This window comes from Penicillium diatomitis (assembly GCF_028827545.1).
Source record: "Penicillium diatomitis strain IBT 30728 chromosome Unknown utg000002l_segment0_segment0, whole genome shotgun sequence".
Taxonomy (NCBI): domain Eukaryota; kingdom Fungi; phylum Ascomycota; class Eurotiomycetes; order Eurotiales; family Aspergillaceae; genus Penicillium; species Penicillium diatomitis.
Window position 1 is genome coordinate 2,613,470 of NW_026623174.1, and position 14,247 is coordinate 2,627,716.

The window sequence follows — 14,247 nt, forward strand, 5'->3', positions numbered from 1 at the left end:
GCTGCTTCTCTTCAATCCCACCTTCCTACTCCTTCCTCCGCTGTCGACACTTCCCCAAAACCGTTCGGCAATCTCCTCTTCTCTTCTCGATGTACTTTTCACGGCGTTGGTCATCTTTTTTTTCACGTCCACTATTACGTCTCATTCTATTTACGGCCCGGATTTGCTGTGAATATGGCATGCATTTTTCTATACCTCTTTATTGAGTCGTCCTCTGATGACGGCATGACCCGAGATTACATGACATTTCCTTTCCTCCCCTTTTCGCTCCCGGTCCGCGACCTGTAATGATAAGATTGTAAAAGCTGGAGTTGATGGGCCTTGCTTTTTATTTCATTGATTCTATGCATCACCGGCGGGAAGGAATCACCCATGTCACGGGCGGGTTAGGTTTGCTTTAGCATGGTAATACTCAAACTTGACTTGAATATCCATTTTTCTGAACGTAGACCATTGGAACAATAAACAACCGAGGTAACAGAGGTGCGGTCAGACTGAAATAAACTCACTCTCGAGATAGGCCATGCCAGCAGACCATCTGTTGTCAATTTTGGCAGGGGGAAGGAAGCCCGTTATCAACCGCAAAGCTCCCCCAGCGGCCCCACGTCACACGCCGTCGACTATCATCCACCAGGTCCCGGGGAACGTCGGGCTTGCTTGACCGCGAACAAACCCCTCTGGCCTATCCTCTCGGAGAAAACGCTATGGCAGAATCAGAATACACCGATGACGAGACCGAATATGGTGGTGCTTCATACTCACAGATGGTGATCATGGTCAGGATGACCCTTTCTTCAAACATGTTCCGTCTAACATGTGATGATCCATAGGACGCGATCCTGACGCCATTCCGCGCGCTGGTGTCGAAGACCGCCTTACGCATATATTTGAACGTGATCCTGTTCTTGGGCGCTACTCTGCTTCTCCTGGGTGTTTCAGGTATCGCATACGCATTGTTCTACTTCAGATTTATTCCTGCAGTGGGAGTGGGCCGTGAAATCCACCTGCAATTTGGGTTAGTCCGCCGGCGTCACCTTTCCTGCATTGTTCCCGGACCATGAGCTGATGCGCATTATACAGTGATGGGAATCCCTGGGGCATCGCATCCTTTGAGTCGGAATTTGTCTCCTCTCAGCCGTACGATGTCGCAGTCACGCTCGATCTACCCTCTACGCCTACAAATCGCGGCGTGGGTAACTTCATGATTGACCTTACTCTCTATGGTCCTGAACCCTTGTCGGTCCTTCCTACCTCGGGTGAGGCACAGAACCGAATCATGCGGTCTCGTCGACCGGCGATTATGACGTACAATTCCGGACTCGTAGACATTGCGCGAAAGGTGCTTCGTCTGCCGCTTTACGTGTGTGGCTGGCGCCGTGAAGCCGAGGTGTTGGAGGTATCTATGATGGAGAGACTGGAGTTTTCGCGGGGCACTACAAATCGACCCCAGAGTTTGCGACTTGAGATCCAGAGTGATCAGGAAATGCAGATCTATTCGGCGCATGTCGAATTTCGTGCCAGATTATCCGGGCTTCGGTAGGTGTCTCCAGACCTGATCTGCGTGATTTGTGGGTGGAAATAGCGATCGCTTTGCTGACCGTTTCTTATCTAGGTGGGCTATGTATCGCTGGAGATTGACCTCCTTCGTGATATTCGGTACCCTTTTTTGGACCATCTCGGTAGCTTCGGCTAGCCTGACGTGGTTCATTTTGACTTGGGTCATGCAGTCCGAGCTGGTACAAGGCAAGACCAAAATTAAGGAAGAGATTGAGCGAACCGAGAGGATCAAAGATGAACCCGAGGACCGAAGCTACATGACTGAGTCCGTCAAGATCAAAAGGGAAGATCCAGAGCCCCAGTTGCTCCAAAGCCTTCCTCCCGAGGCTGATTATGCGGGCATAGGGTCTGGACGGGAAAAGGCTGAGGCATACGGGATACAGAAACGAAGAAGTCACTAGCCCGGCCAATATTCATTATTGGATGACTTTTGAATCATTCCATTGGGAAATTAGTGTTTGTCCCTACTCACTCCGTCTTCTCTCTGGGTGTTGTGGTTGCGGTGTCGTCAAAGAGCAAGTGGATGAGTCGATTACTGTAGGAATGGATGGCTGAACCGGGAGATGTCCCGACGTGCCCCGCACATCTCCAAATTCTCTCTCCTCTTCCCCCTCCATCATCGGGTTTCGTAGCACAGCTCAGCACAACATGCATATTCTGGTTAGTACAGCCTTGAGTTCCTTCGTTGGCCTGAATGTGTGTCTGATCTGCCTTAGGTCACAAATGACGACGGTCCACCATCGAACCAATCCTCGCCCTACGTGCACTCGTTGGTGCACTCGCTTCAAGCCGCGGGCCATATAGTCTCTGTGGTGCTTCCGCATCAGCAGCGATCATGGATTGGCAAGGCGCACATCGTGGGTGCATCCGTCAAGCCTACATACTTTCGCCCGGGCACCTTGCATCAGGAGGATGGAACCACACACCACTTGCCGAAGGGAAGCAACGGCGAGCCTGACGACGGCGGCGACGAGTGGATCTTGATTGATTCGACCCCGGCAAGCTGTGTGCAGATTGGTCTTTATCATTACTTCCAAGACAAGGGACCCATTGATGTTGTCGTGTCTGGTCCAAATTATGGCCGTAACACGACGGCGCTCTTCGCGCTGTCTAGCGGCACAATTGGTGGCGCCATGGAGGGTGCTGTGTGTGGGAAGCGCTCGATCGCCCTGTCGTATGCCTTCAGCTCTCGGAACCATGACCCTGTCATCATCTCAGAAGCCTCAGAACACTCCGTGAAGGTGATTGAGTATCTTTGCGCGAATTGGGTTGAGGGCGTCGACCTGTACAGTGTCAACGTTCCCCTGGAGCCTGGTGTGAGCAAGAACAAGGTGCTCTACACGGAAATGCTGGAGAACAAGTGGTCTTCCGGAAGCTGTTTCCAAGCAGCTGATCCAAACACTGGGAACGATCCAGAACTTGAGGAGCAGCGACTGCGTGACGAGGGTGAGATGACTGGAAACCAGCCGGCAGCAGCCGAGACTTCAGCGGACAAATCTGTTGGGAAACCCAGAATCAAACACAAGCACTTCAAGTGGGCGCCTAGCTTTCAAGACGTGTATAGAAGTGTCGAGGAAGGCCCTGCTGGCAATGATGGCTGGGTCGTGAAGGAGCAAATGACAAGGTTGGTTTCGTTCTCCCAAGGTTGGACATGAGGAATGCCGCTGACTATTGGATCTTAAAAAAAAGTGTGACCCCCCTCAAGGCGAGCTTCAAGCACATGCCCGGTCTGACGGGAGAGATCAAGCTGTGAGTAGCCCCTGGACGTGGTGATGAATAAAGTTTCTCTGCTGCGACAAGTACGACGTTTTGCATGACGTGTCTGGTCTAGCTGGATTGGATTTCATTGATGGCCCCATTTTTTCCCTTATGATCGTTGCTGGTTGAATTTCTTTTTTGAGCTATTGATTACTACTGTTTGCAAATTTACTGGCAATTCCTCGTGACGGTTCTGATAGGCAATGCCTTTGTAGATCTGATAAGCAGTCCACGGTCTTCTCCGTCGTCGACTGTGACGATCCCTATGTTCAAGCTCTGGTCGAGCGAGCTCTCAGTCGCCGTCTCGACGGTGATGTGCGCAGTCAGCGTATTGACAATCTATCTGAACTTGCCGATTCGAAAGCCCCGATTTTCCAGTACTGCGAATACGAACGCTTGGACTTCGATCATATGATGTCGCATCCTTCGACTTCTCTCGTTAACGCATACGTCATCCGCAAAGCACTTATTCGCAAGCATTACCTGTCCAACACGATTGCCAATTGGATTTCCAAGCACCCGAACAGCATCTTGCGCAAGCACTTCAAGCCCGCCTTTGACTTTGAACTTGATTACTCTGAATTCCTCGATGAAGCGCTTCTCGAGGCTTACGAATTGCGCGAAAGTCTAGAAAAAAACGAAGAGCGACCTGATTCTGAGAAAGAGTGGTGGATCTTGAAACCCGGAATGAGTGACCGCGGACAGGGCATTCGATTGTTCAGCACAGAGGATGAACTGCGTGCGATCTTTGAGGAATGGGACGAAGAATCAGATGTCGACGAGGAGAGTGATACCGAGGCCGATGGTCCTACACAAGTCTCCGCGTCCGCTCACGATGATGGCCTGGTCACCTCTCAATTGCGTCATTTCATGGCTCAGCCATACATCGATCCTCCGTTGCTCCTTCCGTCCTCCTCGCATCGCAAATTCCACATCCGCGCGTACGTCCTTGCGACGGGGTCGCTTAAAGTCTATGTGTTCAAAGAGATGCTCGCTCTCTTCGCTGCTAAGACGTATTGTGCACCTCACGAAGAAGAGGATGAGGTGAAAGATCTGGCCCGGCATTTGACCAATACTTGTTTCCAAGAGGGCGGCAGCTCCAACGAGGGTAGCGTACGTGCTTTCTGGGATCTGGATCACCACGTGCCCGGACTTTCCGAAGACTGGAAGGAGCAAATCTTCAGCCAGATCTGTGCTGTTACAGGAGAGGTCTTTGAGGCCGCTGCGCGGGGCATGATGGTGCATTTTCAGACCCTACCCAATGCTTTTGAGATTTTTGGCGTGGACTTCCTGGTGGATGCGACTGGCAATGCGTGGTTGCTTGAGTTCAACGCGTTCCCTGACTTCGGACAGACAGGTGAAGATCTGAAAGAGGTCGTTGTTGGGCGTTTATTCGAAGAAGTGGTCGACGTTGCTGTGAAACCATTCTTTGGCCTAGGGAAAGGTGCAGGCCAAGGGGGCATGAAACTCGTTGCTGACCTGGATTTGGGACGGCACGCATAGGCTTTGTCTGCAGAGACCTGTGTCTCCACCGTTGCATTTATGACGGCGTCTGGCGAGAGGATGGAAACAAAATGTACGAATAAGGTCCTTTGAAGCCGTATACTGTGTCGAACGTTAAGAACTTTGCAGGGCCCAAAAGGAAGAATCTACGCGGGCACCTTGGAAACTGAGGCTTTTCAGCAGTTCCCGGCCATAGAAAGAGAGAGGATCTGCAGTTTTTCATATAGAGGACTCGTTCTTCCAGAAGACTGTCCCTTGAAATAGCCGCCGGGCAGTGCGGAACACCGTAGCTGAGGTCAAGCAACCCTTCTCATCAAAATTAGCTCCCACCAGCAGGTTCCCGCTCGCATGTCCGATTATGAGGCCGGCGTCATCCACGCGTCGCTGATCCCCAACAATATCAGCAACCACACTCCCAGGGACCCTCGCCGCAGCCGCCAGCGCAAGAGCAACCGTGATGGGCACAGCCTTGTGCGGCTGGCCCACAGAGAGAGCACGAGCCAAGATATCCACCTGGCCACCGTCTTGTCCGAGCTGACTATCTCGAGCTCCAGCTGAAGTGGGTTTACCTACCAGACAGATCTTGGGAATGCTGCCTGGAACGTTGTCGACTGTCGAAGCAATACCCATCTTGACGCCGGACTGACGACGAATGGTATCTAACCGAGGCAGAAGCGTAGGATGCGTAGCAATCTCCTGGGGCGATAAATCACTATTCACGCCTAGAGCAGCCGCGTCAGCAAAGACACACGGGTTTCCTGCATCGAGACAGGTGACGATCGCGCCATCAATTTTGTCTGTGACGCTGCCTGTCGGCAGCAACATGCCCGTTACCGACCCTGCAGGATTGATGAAGTCGAGTCGAATTCGCGCCGATGTGCCAGCCACTCCATCGATTGAAAAGTCGCCCGTCGTTGCGGCCTCACCATCAACAACGGGAAAATGTGAGTGAATGATCTTGCCCGTGTTCGTATTGTGAATGCGCACCAAAACAGTCTCGTCAGTCTCTCCGACTTCTGATAGTGGAACTGGAATCAGTTCAGAATCCACCGCGAAGGGGCCCACCGCGCTGATCATGTTTCCGCAATTGCTGGAATAGTCCACATCCTTGTCTTTGATCCCCAATGAAACGAAAGTGTAGTCGACGTCTGCATCGGGATGAGTGGACTTGCCCACCACGCAGATCTTGGAGAGGCTGGAGATGCCGCCACCAAGACCGTCGAGCTGTCGACCGTAGGGGTCGGGGCTTCCAATGACTCCTCTGAAGATTGAAGACCATTCCCTGCGGTCGTGAGGCAGGTGCTCTTCCTTGAAGAAGACAGCTCGCGATGTACCGCCACGATAGTAGGCTGCTGGAAGAGCGTTCTGTTTGGTGCGTAGAGAGCGCCGCCCTGTTATTGGAGTCCGCAATTCTCTCAATGAGGTGCGCATAGCGTTTTGAATGACTAGCATTTCTGTATGTATTCACGCCCGTCTTTCCAACCCTTAAGAAAGATTCGCTTGCCTGCCGGTGGCATCCTTGCAGGTCCTTCGTCGGCCTTCAGCTCAGTAGTGCGCGGTACTCGGGGCCGAGGATCGGAATCTTGTTTGCGCCGTAAATCGGGCCAGAAGGTCACTGTTACGATTCAAAGGCTGAGCAAGCTATCGTTTGACTGAGCCTACTAGTCCCGAGGTATGTCTCCTAGCGATGCTAATCTTGACACGGTGGAACAACGAAGACCTCTCTTCTTGTCAATGGGATTCGACTCGATCACATGTTGGCGTGTCAGCGTTGCTCGTCAGTCGAACTGCAATTGGCGGGCTACGGGAGGGCACGCAATTATACGATCTTCAACTTCAACTTAGCGTGCTTGCCTAGTTGACTGTGAGTCATTACAGCCCACATTTGTGTCCGCTGGTCAACTTCCCTCTTATTTCACTTCATCGTACGAGATCGCGGATGGAAAGGACCAAATTGAGTGCTTTCACCTTTCCTCACTGCCCCAATCGCTTTCTTGTCACGAAGACCAGATAGTTACACCCTACGGCTGTGCCTTTCGACCATATTCAAGTCTCAGACAACTGTGCAAAGCTACATCCCGGCCACATGTCGTCGATTAAATCCCCCGTTGGACCACGAGTGGAAGTTAAACAGGCTCAGCCGCCGCCGTCGACAAAGATTGCGGGCCGCTCAGTCGAACTGGAACCGTTGGGGGTTCGACATATCGAACATTTGTATCCTCTGATCGGAACCCCGAACCAAGCTGCGCTATGGACATATATCTCCAAAGGACCATTCACAGACAAAACCAGCTTTACAAAATTCATGATCGCGAATGTGCAATCTGAAGATCCCTTTTACTACGCCGTCATCGATAAGAAGACCCAAACGCCCGTGGGTTTCTTCAGCCTTCTCCGTATTGATCGAACAAATCGCGTCATTGAGATCGGGTTCATTGTTTTCTCTCCGCTGCTGCAACGAACCACCGCAGCAACCGAGGCTGTGTATCTGCTTGCTCGTACCGTCTTTGAGGACCTTGGCTATCGTCGGTTCGAGTGGAAGTGCGATAATCACAATGCGCCATCCAAGAGGGCTGCAACTCGGTTTGGATTTAAGGCGGAAGGGGTCTTCCGCCAGCATCTTATCGTGAAGGGTCGGAACCGGGACACAGCGTGGTTCTCAATCTTGGATGGTGAATGGCCGCATGTGAAACTCGCATTTGAAACTTGGTTGGATCCAGGGAATTTCGATGCAGAAGGGAAGCAGTTGCACTCGCTTGTCGAGATTCGCGCTTCCGCGGAATCGTGACGGGAAAGGAAACATAACAAGACAAAATAGCCCTTCGACTCGGAAGATGCTAGACTGCTGAAAAGGACACATGGACCAGATGATTCAATTGAGTAGAGCATTTTCAGGAAACAGAAAAAGGTCCGATTCACACTGTTGCACTCGCAAGGAATCAGCTTCTTCTCACAGAGGCGCCATTTCGTCAAGTATAAACAAATTATGCACTTACGGACGTAGGCGCAATAAAAGCAGTCATGCGGTTTATTAGATCCTCATTATCAGCCAAATCGCTGCTTAGCTAAGGCTTGCAACCATCCGATAGTCTCTTGTTCCTTCTCTCGGTACTTCTGCACTCGTTCTTCACGCTCGGCAGCACGAGCACGCATAATCTCCTCGCGCCGAATCTCCCTCTCATTCTTCTTGCGTTGTTCCTTCTCCTTTTCTTTCTTGAAAGTTGACAGGTCACTGTCTCCCATAAGCTCTGCGTCAGGTGCTGCTTCAGGGGATCCCGCGCGCGCATCAGCGAATGCACGGTTGGCCGCAGCAGCTTCGCGACGCTTCTCCAGTTGCCTTTCTCGAGTGCCTGGTTCAGCTCGAGGGACAATTTCGTCTTCAACGTGACGAACTTCTTGCCGATGTGAGCGGAGCTCTGAGCGGTATTGCTGCCTTGAGTCTTCGCGTGCAGCAATAGCATCTTCGGCCGCGAGTTCTACATTTCCCAGTAATCAGATCCTTGTCTTGAACGGACCAAGTTCGGGGATGCTTGGCAGACTTACCACGCTTGAGCTCGAGGTCTTGCATATTGGGTATCGTTGGTCCCGGATGTGTGACGTTTTTGCTTAATCCCGAAATTGGCACTGTTGGTCCATATTCCTCTCCATCTTCATCGCCATCGTCCTCCTTCTCGGCTGTTGGGTGACCTGCGCTTGCAACTACCGTTGAGTCCTCGCGTTCGTAGGTTGGCGATGCCCTCTCTATCGGCGCAGAGGCGTATTCAGCAGCGTTCTGGCGGGCCCTTTCCAAAGTGTCTGGATCATACCATCCCTCGGCAAGCTCGCCGTGGTTCCTGTTCCATTAGCAACGTTTCTCCAACCGAGCCATACACAATCGGACACACCATTTTCGCACGAAGCTTTTCCACCGTCCCTTGACCTCCTCTGCGGATAGATCTTCAAGGATCTTCCCTTTCTGTATGTCCAGGTACATTGCAAACATGGGCTCGTATGTTTCTAGATCGCGTCGAGATAGCTCTCGTGCCTCGTAAGGGAGGACGATAGGTTGTCTGGGGGGCATCGGTCTTTGACTCCTTGTGCGCGTTGCGCTCCCCTCGTTCCGGTCGGCCATGGCGATCTCGGTCATGCGTGCGATGACGCTCAGAGCGATGGCGGTCTGATCGGCGAGGAGAACGTGAGCGTGAGTGACTGCGGTGCCGATGCCGACGTCGATGAGAATGTGAGTGTGAGTGTGTATGAGATTCATCGTTTCTTGGTTCATTTCGGCGATGTCGCCGCTCGGACTCGTGGACTCCCCGTGGAGAACGTTGCCTGTCCCTGTTCGAAGACGATTCCATTATGACCTGAATTTCGCGACGATTTGCTGCTTGCCCTTGACTCTTAAAAGTTGCAAACGTTTCGAGCAGAGGTTGGGTCTTACACTCCTTATCTTATCAGAAAAGATAAGCCGTCGGTCTTGGCCTGTTCGCCTTACTCCGTAGTTTGTACTCCGTACAATCATACAATGTACCTAGCTTGCCCGCCAAAATGCTGTGTCGACGAGAGTGACAACACGGCGAGGGTGGTGTAAAAGACTTTCGAGGCCAAGGCAATACTATAATACGCCGTACAGGACATCTTATTCCGTAGATTCACAGTGCAATCCGAAACTAGATCAATGCAGGGGAATCTCGCCGCAAGCATTGGCGAAGAGGTGATCAAGTTCAAGGCATCGGCGACTTCATCATTCCAGCAGGACACAGTCCCGCTAGTATCGAAGTGAAATATTATTCGTTGATAATTACAGTCAAGTCAAGAGACATACAGTCAAGAGTTGGTCCAATTTGAGCGAGAATCTAGCTGGATGGTGCGTTCTGCTCAACGTTGGAGGGCTGGTCAGTTGTCGTGGATGCGTTCGATTGCGACGAAGTCTTGGACCGGTTGGAAGCGGCCATTTGCCAAGCAGGGATTGAAGCAGAACGACCGAGTTTGGCAAGAGGGCTTTCAGCAGCGGGCGCAGGGGAAGACGTAGCGACCGTCGCCGACAGTGGCTCTTGTTCAGCCGGGGTCACTGTAGCTTGCAGACCACTGCTGGCCGACGGAGCAGAGCCAGAGGTCTCGCCACTCGCCTGAGATGGGGTGGCAGATGGAACAGTAGAGCTACTGAGGGTACGACCAACAGTGGGACCAGCAGTGCTCCCACCCAAGCGGTTTCCAAGTAAGACTTTTAGGCTCTTCAGCTCTGATCCGAGCTCCTTAAGGCGGTTCTCGTTGCCTTCACGAGCTCCCTCAAGAGCCTTAGGAATCGCATCTTTCAATGCCTTGACTTCATCACTGATCCTGCGGGTGTCATCATCTCTGCGTCGCGAGGCATTCTTCAAGTCTGCAACCAGGTTCTCCACATCTTTCAGCGCAGAGTCCAGGCGCTCAGTGCGGGCATCCTCAGCAGCTTTGAGGGCTGCAGTATCTGTCGAGAGCTGCTCGATCAAATCAAATGCACGTGAAAATTGCTCGTCGATGCTCTCTTTGTCTTTCTCGAGCTGGGGTGGGGTCGGAGGCGCGATCAATGGAGAAATATAGCGCTGGGGGACGGACGTCAGCTGGAGCGAAACCCAAATTGAGGAATTGTAGCCTAAAACTTTACCTTGCCAACAAAGTATAAACCATAGCCAACACCTCCCATCACAGTGGCCATAATGAACCAGTCACGCCAGTCTCTCTTGGGCGGCCTTGCATGGTATTAGCTTCGGGACAGTTCAGATTCAGATATGAAAAGCATGGAAATTTGGCACGCACTCTGGGGGCGGTTGCCATTGATTGTAGGCAGGGTAGCCGTATCCTTGAGGTGACTGGAGTGGTTGCCGATACGCGATCTGTTGCGAAGGGTAGGAGTTCTGTGGGGGCGCAGATACAGTTCCCGCAGCCGCGGCTGCAGCTGCTGGATCCTCGCCGACTCGCGATAATGCCAGATCGACTTCTTCTTGTGTGAGGTTTTTGGATTGAAGAAACGCAACCCTCTTCTCGATGGGTGACGAGGCTACCGAGGGATCCTGTAAGACTGTGACGGAAAGTCAGCGGATTGGTACTCCACACGAATGAGATCGCGGAAACGGGCGATGGGTCGTACAAGTTACCTAAAGAGCAACTGTTAGCAATCAAGAAAGTCCATTCAGGTATTCAACGTTCTCCAAGATTAGTTCTTACCGCTGAGGCAATCAGATCCTCTCGAGGCGCCATGATGCGTAAGCTGTATCGAGAACACTGAGAATGTAGAAGGTTGGAGAATGCCGAGATGGGAGAAATGGCCCGTCATCGGCATCGGCCGTGGACCTCGGGACATCGAAGGCCGCCAAGCCTCACTTCCCCGGACCCAAAAAGTCTCGTGATGCTACACGTACATTATCGGGTGTCTTCCGGAGCGACTGTTTTTCCCGTACGTGGTGACCGCTTTCCGCTTCCGGAAGCTGCTCAGCCTGGAGTCTTGTTTACATCCTCCCGCCCGATCGAGGCCAAAAAAACAGGCCTTCCCCTCATTGATTGTGTATGCGCCGCGTGTCTTCCGTTCACGAATCATCACCCGACATTTGAACACCTCTTGTCCTATACTGCTGAAATACACACACAAGCTTTACTGTACTTGGATTGAGTTCGCCACCATGTCGCAAGATACTGGCCTGTTCAGTATCAGGCGGCCTCGAGAGGTAGGACGAATGCTGGATTGACTGTCGCAAAGTCAAAATTGTTGTTAATTGCTGGCAAACAGACTCTCGGTAGCGTACAGAACTACTCGGCGATACCTCAGCCTGCCTCTGCCATGAAACGTGCGAGCTCGATCGGCTTCAACAATCCTCCTTACACCTCACAGCATGTGCGCTCAAACTCGCTACTCAATTCAACGAGCCGGCCCCAGCAGCCCAACTTCACTCGAATGTCGATGGCCGGCCCTGAAGCTGGGCTGTCTTCGGTGCGCCGATCTGTGTCCAGTAACATGTTTCATGGCGCAAATGCCGGGCGTCAAAGCTTTGCGCCCAACTCACTCTCGTCCAATTCCATGTCACAGCCGAATCTACAACGACGCAGCAGTGTCTTTTCGCGCCCTTCAGTCGGGGGTCCCATGGGACATCAGTCTTTCTTCAACTCGGTACCGGCTGTAGCAGGTGTGCCACGGGATCCGCGTCCTCTCCGCGACCGATCATTTCAAGCGCGCATCGGACAGGAATTACTGGAATACTTGACACACAACAATTTTGAGTTGGAAATGAAGCATTCCCTGGGACAGAATACTCTACGCTCGCCTACGCAAAAAGATTTCAACTACATCTTTCAATTTCTCTACCATCGTATCGATCCCGGCTACAAATTTCAAAAGTCCATGGACGCAGAAGTGCCGCCCATCTTGAAACAATTACGTTACCCATTCGAAAAGGGTATAACGAAATCGCAAATCTCCGCAGTCGGGGGTCAAAATTGGTCTACTTTCTTGGGAATGTTACACTGGCTCATGCAATTAGCGCAATTGATGCAGCGATTCGGCAATGGTGAGTACGACGAAGCATGCGCAGAGGCAGGTGTTGATGTGACTGGCGATCGAATCATCTTTCGCTTTCTCACGGGAGCATATCATGATTGGCTCCAGGGCGGCGAAGATGAGGACGATGACACCGCGGAGCAAAGATTGATTCCACACATTGAAGCAATGTCGCAGGAATTTGCGCGTGGGAATGAGAAATTTGTTCAGCAAATGGAGGCACTGGAATCAGAGAGTCAGGCGCTCCTGGAGCAGATCCAGGAAATTGAGAAGAACGCGCCGGACATGGCCAAGCTTGACCAGCATTTCCGGATCCTCGAGGACGACACGAGAAAGTTCGAGGACTACAACCAGAATGTGAAGGGCAAAATCGAGAAGTACGAGACACGCATTAAATTCTTGGAGGCTGAGATCCAAAAAGCCGACGGGGAGCTTCAAACGACCGAAAGCGAGCGTGCTGAACTTCAGGCGAGCGTCGACCGCCAAGGCATCACCATCCAAGATATTGACCGTATGAACACCGAGCGGGAGCGACTTCAGAAGAATCTTGAAGACAGCATGGCTCGCTTGGAGGAGACGCACGCCCGGGTCATGGACAAGGAGGCAGAAGCTAGTCAGAAGCTGGAAGACCTAGAGCAGATTGTGAAGGCCTACAATACGCTCGGGTACCAGACTAGCTTGATTCCTTCCTCTGCTGAGAATGCCAGGGGGCTCGACTTTGAACTCACGCTCAATGTCAACGAAAACGATTTCTCTTCTAGTCAGATCGGAAACGCCTCTACACGCATTTCATCAGAAGGTGACCGCCTTCTCGCTGAGCCATACACGGGCTACCACCCGGCGCATTTACTAAATCTCGACCTGCGGGGCTCTATTCGCAACAGTCTACAGTCACTGCGCAAGGATATCAATGAGCGGCGAAAGAAGGCCATTGATGATGACTTGGATCGCCGAAACCTACTCGACAACATCAAGGAGGCGATGGACGAAAAACGAAGTGAGGTTGAAGCCTTGGAACACCGACGTCGGGCAGCGGAGGAGGAATTCGAACGGACGAAAGAAATTACAACAACACAGAAAACTGCATCCGATGCTCAGATCGAGAAGATGGAGAAAGAGTTGGCCAAGATGCGGGCCACGCTGAGTGATAGCGTTCAGTTAATGGAACAGCGCGAGATGAATACTAACATTGAATACGAGCAATTGACTCTTCGGGCCAATGCCCTTCGAGAGGAACTCCATACAAATGTGGAAACTATGCTCAACGATGTCATTCGATTCAAAGTTCATGTACAGAAAGGTCTCGAAGATTACGAGAGCTTTGTGGTCGACGAGGTTGAACAGGAGTTGGGTGGAGAGTTGCCCGCAGACGAAGAAGAGCTTTGAGGCGTTCTCGGCAAAGTGAACATTTGCGTACGCTTTTGAACTTTACGAATTGATGACGGGTCCTGGCGTTGAAAGGGCTTTTTTTTCTTTGTGTTTCTGCTTGTTTAGTGCCTCTGGAGTTCTATCCTGTCCGTGTAACATACCCCGAGCCATATTTCGAACCTTTATTCCTGCGTCACAGGCACGCTTCAGCTCTCCCGAGCATTGCAATATCTGAGCTGGATGATCGAATTTTGAACGCACATTACCTAAGTGTTCCGAGGTAAATGGGCACACCGGCTGTCTGTCTATAGGTAGGTTCGACGAGTCGACCACCTGGGTGTGGTTCCGACACGACCATCTCTAGCTTCCCAGAAATTCGAGGTCATGCTATGTCTTGACTGCAGCTATAGAACAAGCTTCATAATAAGCCATGAGCGTGTGCGAGCGCGGTTGATTGTCCTTTTTGGTCGCCTGATCTACCTAGTCAATCCGTATCTATTCTGTGTAAGCACGTGCCAGATGCCACCCGTCACATCTCGCACTGGGGAACCTGA

General features: G+C 51.9%; 7 protein-coding genes across 7 annotated transcripts; 4 read left to right on the forward strand and 3 right to left on the reverse strand.

Annotated features, from left to right (window-relative positions):
- Positions 1 to 704: 704 nt before the first annotated feature.
- Positions 705 to 1,958, forward strand: N7539_002000 (seipin; the record flags this gene model as incomplete). Its single annotated transcript, XM_056931603.1, has 4 exons — positions 705 to 776; positions 831 to 1,015; positions 1,081 to 1,536; positions 1,613 to 1,958. The coding sequence occupies 4 exons, from the start codon at positions 705 to 707 to the stop codon at positions 1,956 to 1,958; spliced, it is 1,059 nt and encodes a 352-aa protein (XP_056793634.1).
- A 247-nt stretch (positions 1,959 to 2,205) lies between these two features.
- On the forward strand, positions 2,206 to 4,818 carry N7539_002001 (uncharacterized protein; the record flags this gene model as incomplete). Its single annotated transcript, XM_056931604.1, has 4 exons — positions 2,206 to 2,217; positions 2,274 to 3,181; positions 3,247 to 3,306; positions 3,531 to 4,818. 4 exons carry the CDS (start codon positions 2,206 to 2,208, stop codon positions 4,816 to 4,818), a joined length of 2,268 nt encoding a protein of 755 aa, XP_056793635.1.
- A 219-nt stretch (positions 4,819 to 5,037) lies between these two features.
- N7539_002002 (DUF453 domain protein) lies at positions 5,038 to 6,249 on the reverse strand (the record flags this gene model as incomplete). The annotated part of the gene is made up of 1 exon (XM_056931605.1): positions 5,038 to 6,249. The coding sequence occupies one exon, from the start codon at positions 6,247 to 6,249 to the stop codon at positions 5,038 to 5,040; it is 1,212 nt and encodes a 403-aa protein (XP_056793636.1).
- A 655-nt stretch (positions 6,250 to 6,904) lies between these two features.
- N7539_002003 (GNAT family N-acetyltransferase) lies at positions 6,905 to 7,606 on the forward strand (the record flags this gene model as incomplete). The annotated part of the gene is made up of 1 exon (XM_056931606.1): positions 6,905 to 7,606. One exon carries the CDS (start codon positions 6,905 to 6,907, stop codon positions 7,604 to 7,606), a length of 702 nt encoding a protein of 233 aa, XP_056793637.1.
- Positions 7,607 to 7,863: 257 nt separating this feature from the next.
- Positions 7,864 to 9,079, reverse strand: N7539_002004 (uncharacterized protein; the record flags this gene model as incomplete). The annotated part of the gene is made up of 3 exons (XM_056931607.1): positions 7,864 to 8,294; positions 8,362 to 8,651; positions 8,703 to 9,079. 3 exons carry the CDS (start codon positions 9,077 to 9,079, stop codon positions 7,864 to 7,866), a joined length of 1,098 nt encoding a protein of 365 aa, XP_056793638.1.
- A 574-nt stretch (positions 9,080 to 9,653) lies between these two features.
- On the reverse strand, positions 9,654 to 11,034 carry pex14 (putative peroxisomal membrane anchor protein (Pex14); the record flags this gene model as incomplete). Its single annotated transcript, XM_056931608.1, has 5 exons — positions 9,654 to 10,379; positions 10,442 to 10,526; positions 10,594 to 10,855; positions 10,925 to 10,931; positions 11,002 to 11,034. 5 exons carry the CDS (start codon positions 11,032 to 11,034, stop codon positions 9,654 to 9,656), a joined length of 1,113 nt encoding a protein of 370 aa, XP_056793639.1.
- A 419-nt stretch (positions 11,035 to 11,453) lies between these two features.
- Positions 11,454 to 13,711, forward strand: N7539_002006 (kinetochore-associated Ndc80 complex subunit NDC80; the record flags this gene model as incomplete). The annotated part of the gene is made up of 2 exons (XM_056931609.1): positions 11,454 to 11,498; positions 11,561 to 13,711. 2 exons carry the CDS (start codon positions 11,454 to 11,456, stop codon positions 13,709 to 13,711), a joined length of 2,196 nt encoding a protein of 731 aa, XP_056793640.1.
- Positions 13,712 to 14,247: the final 536 nt, after the last annotated feature.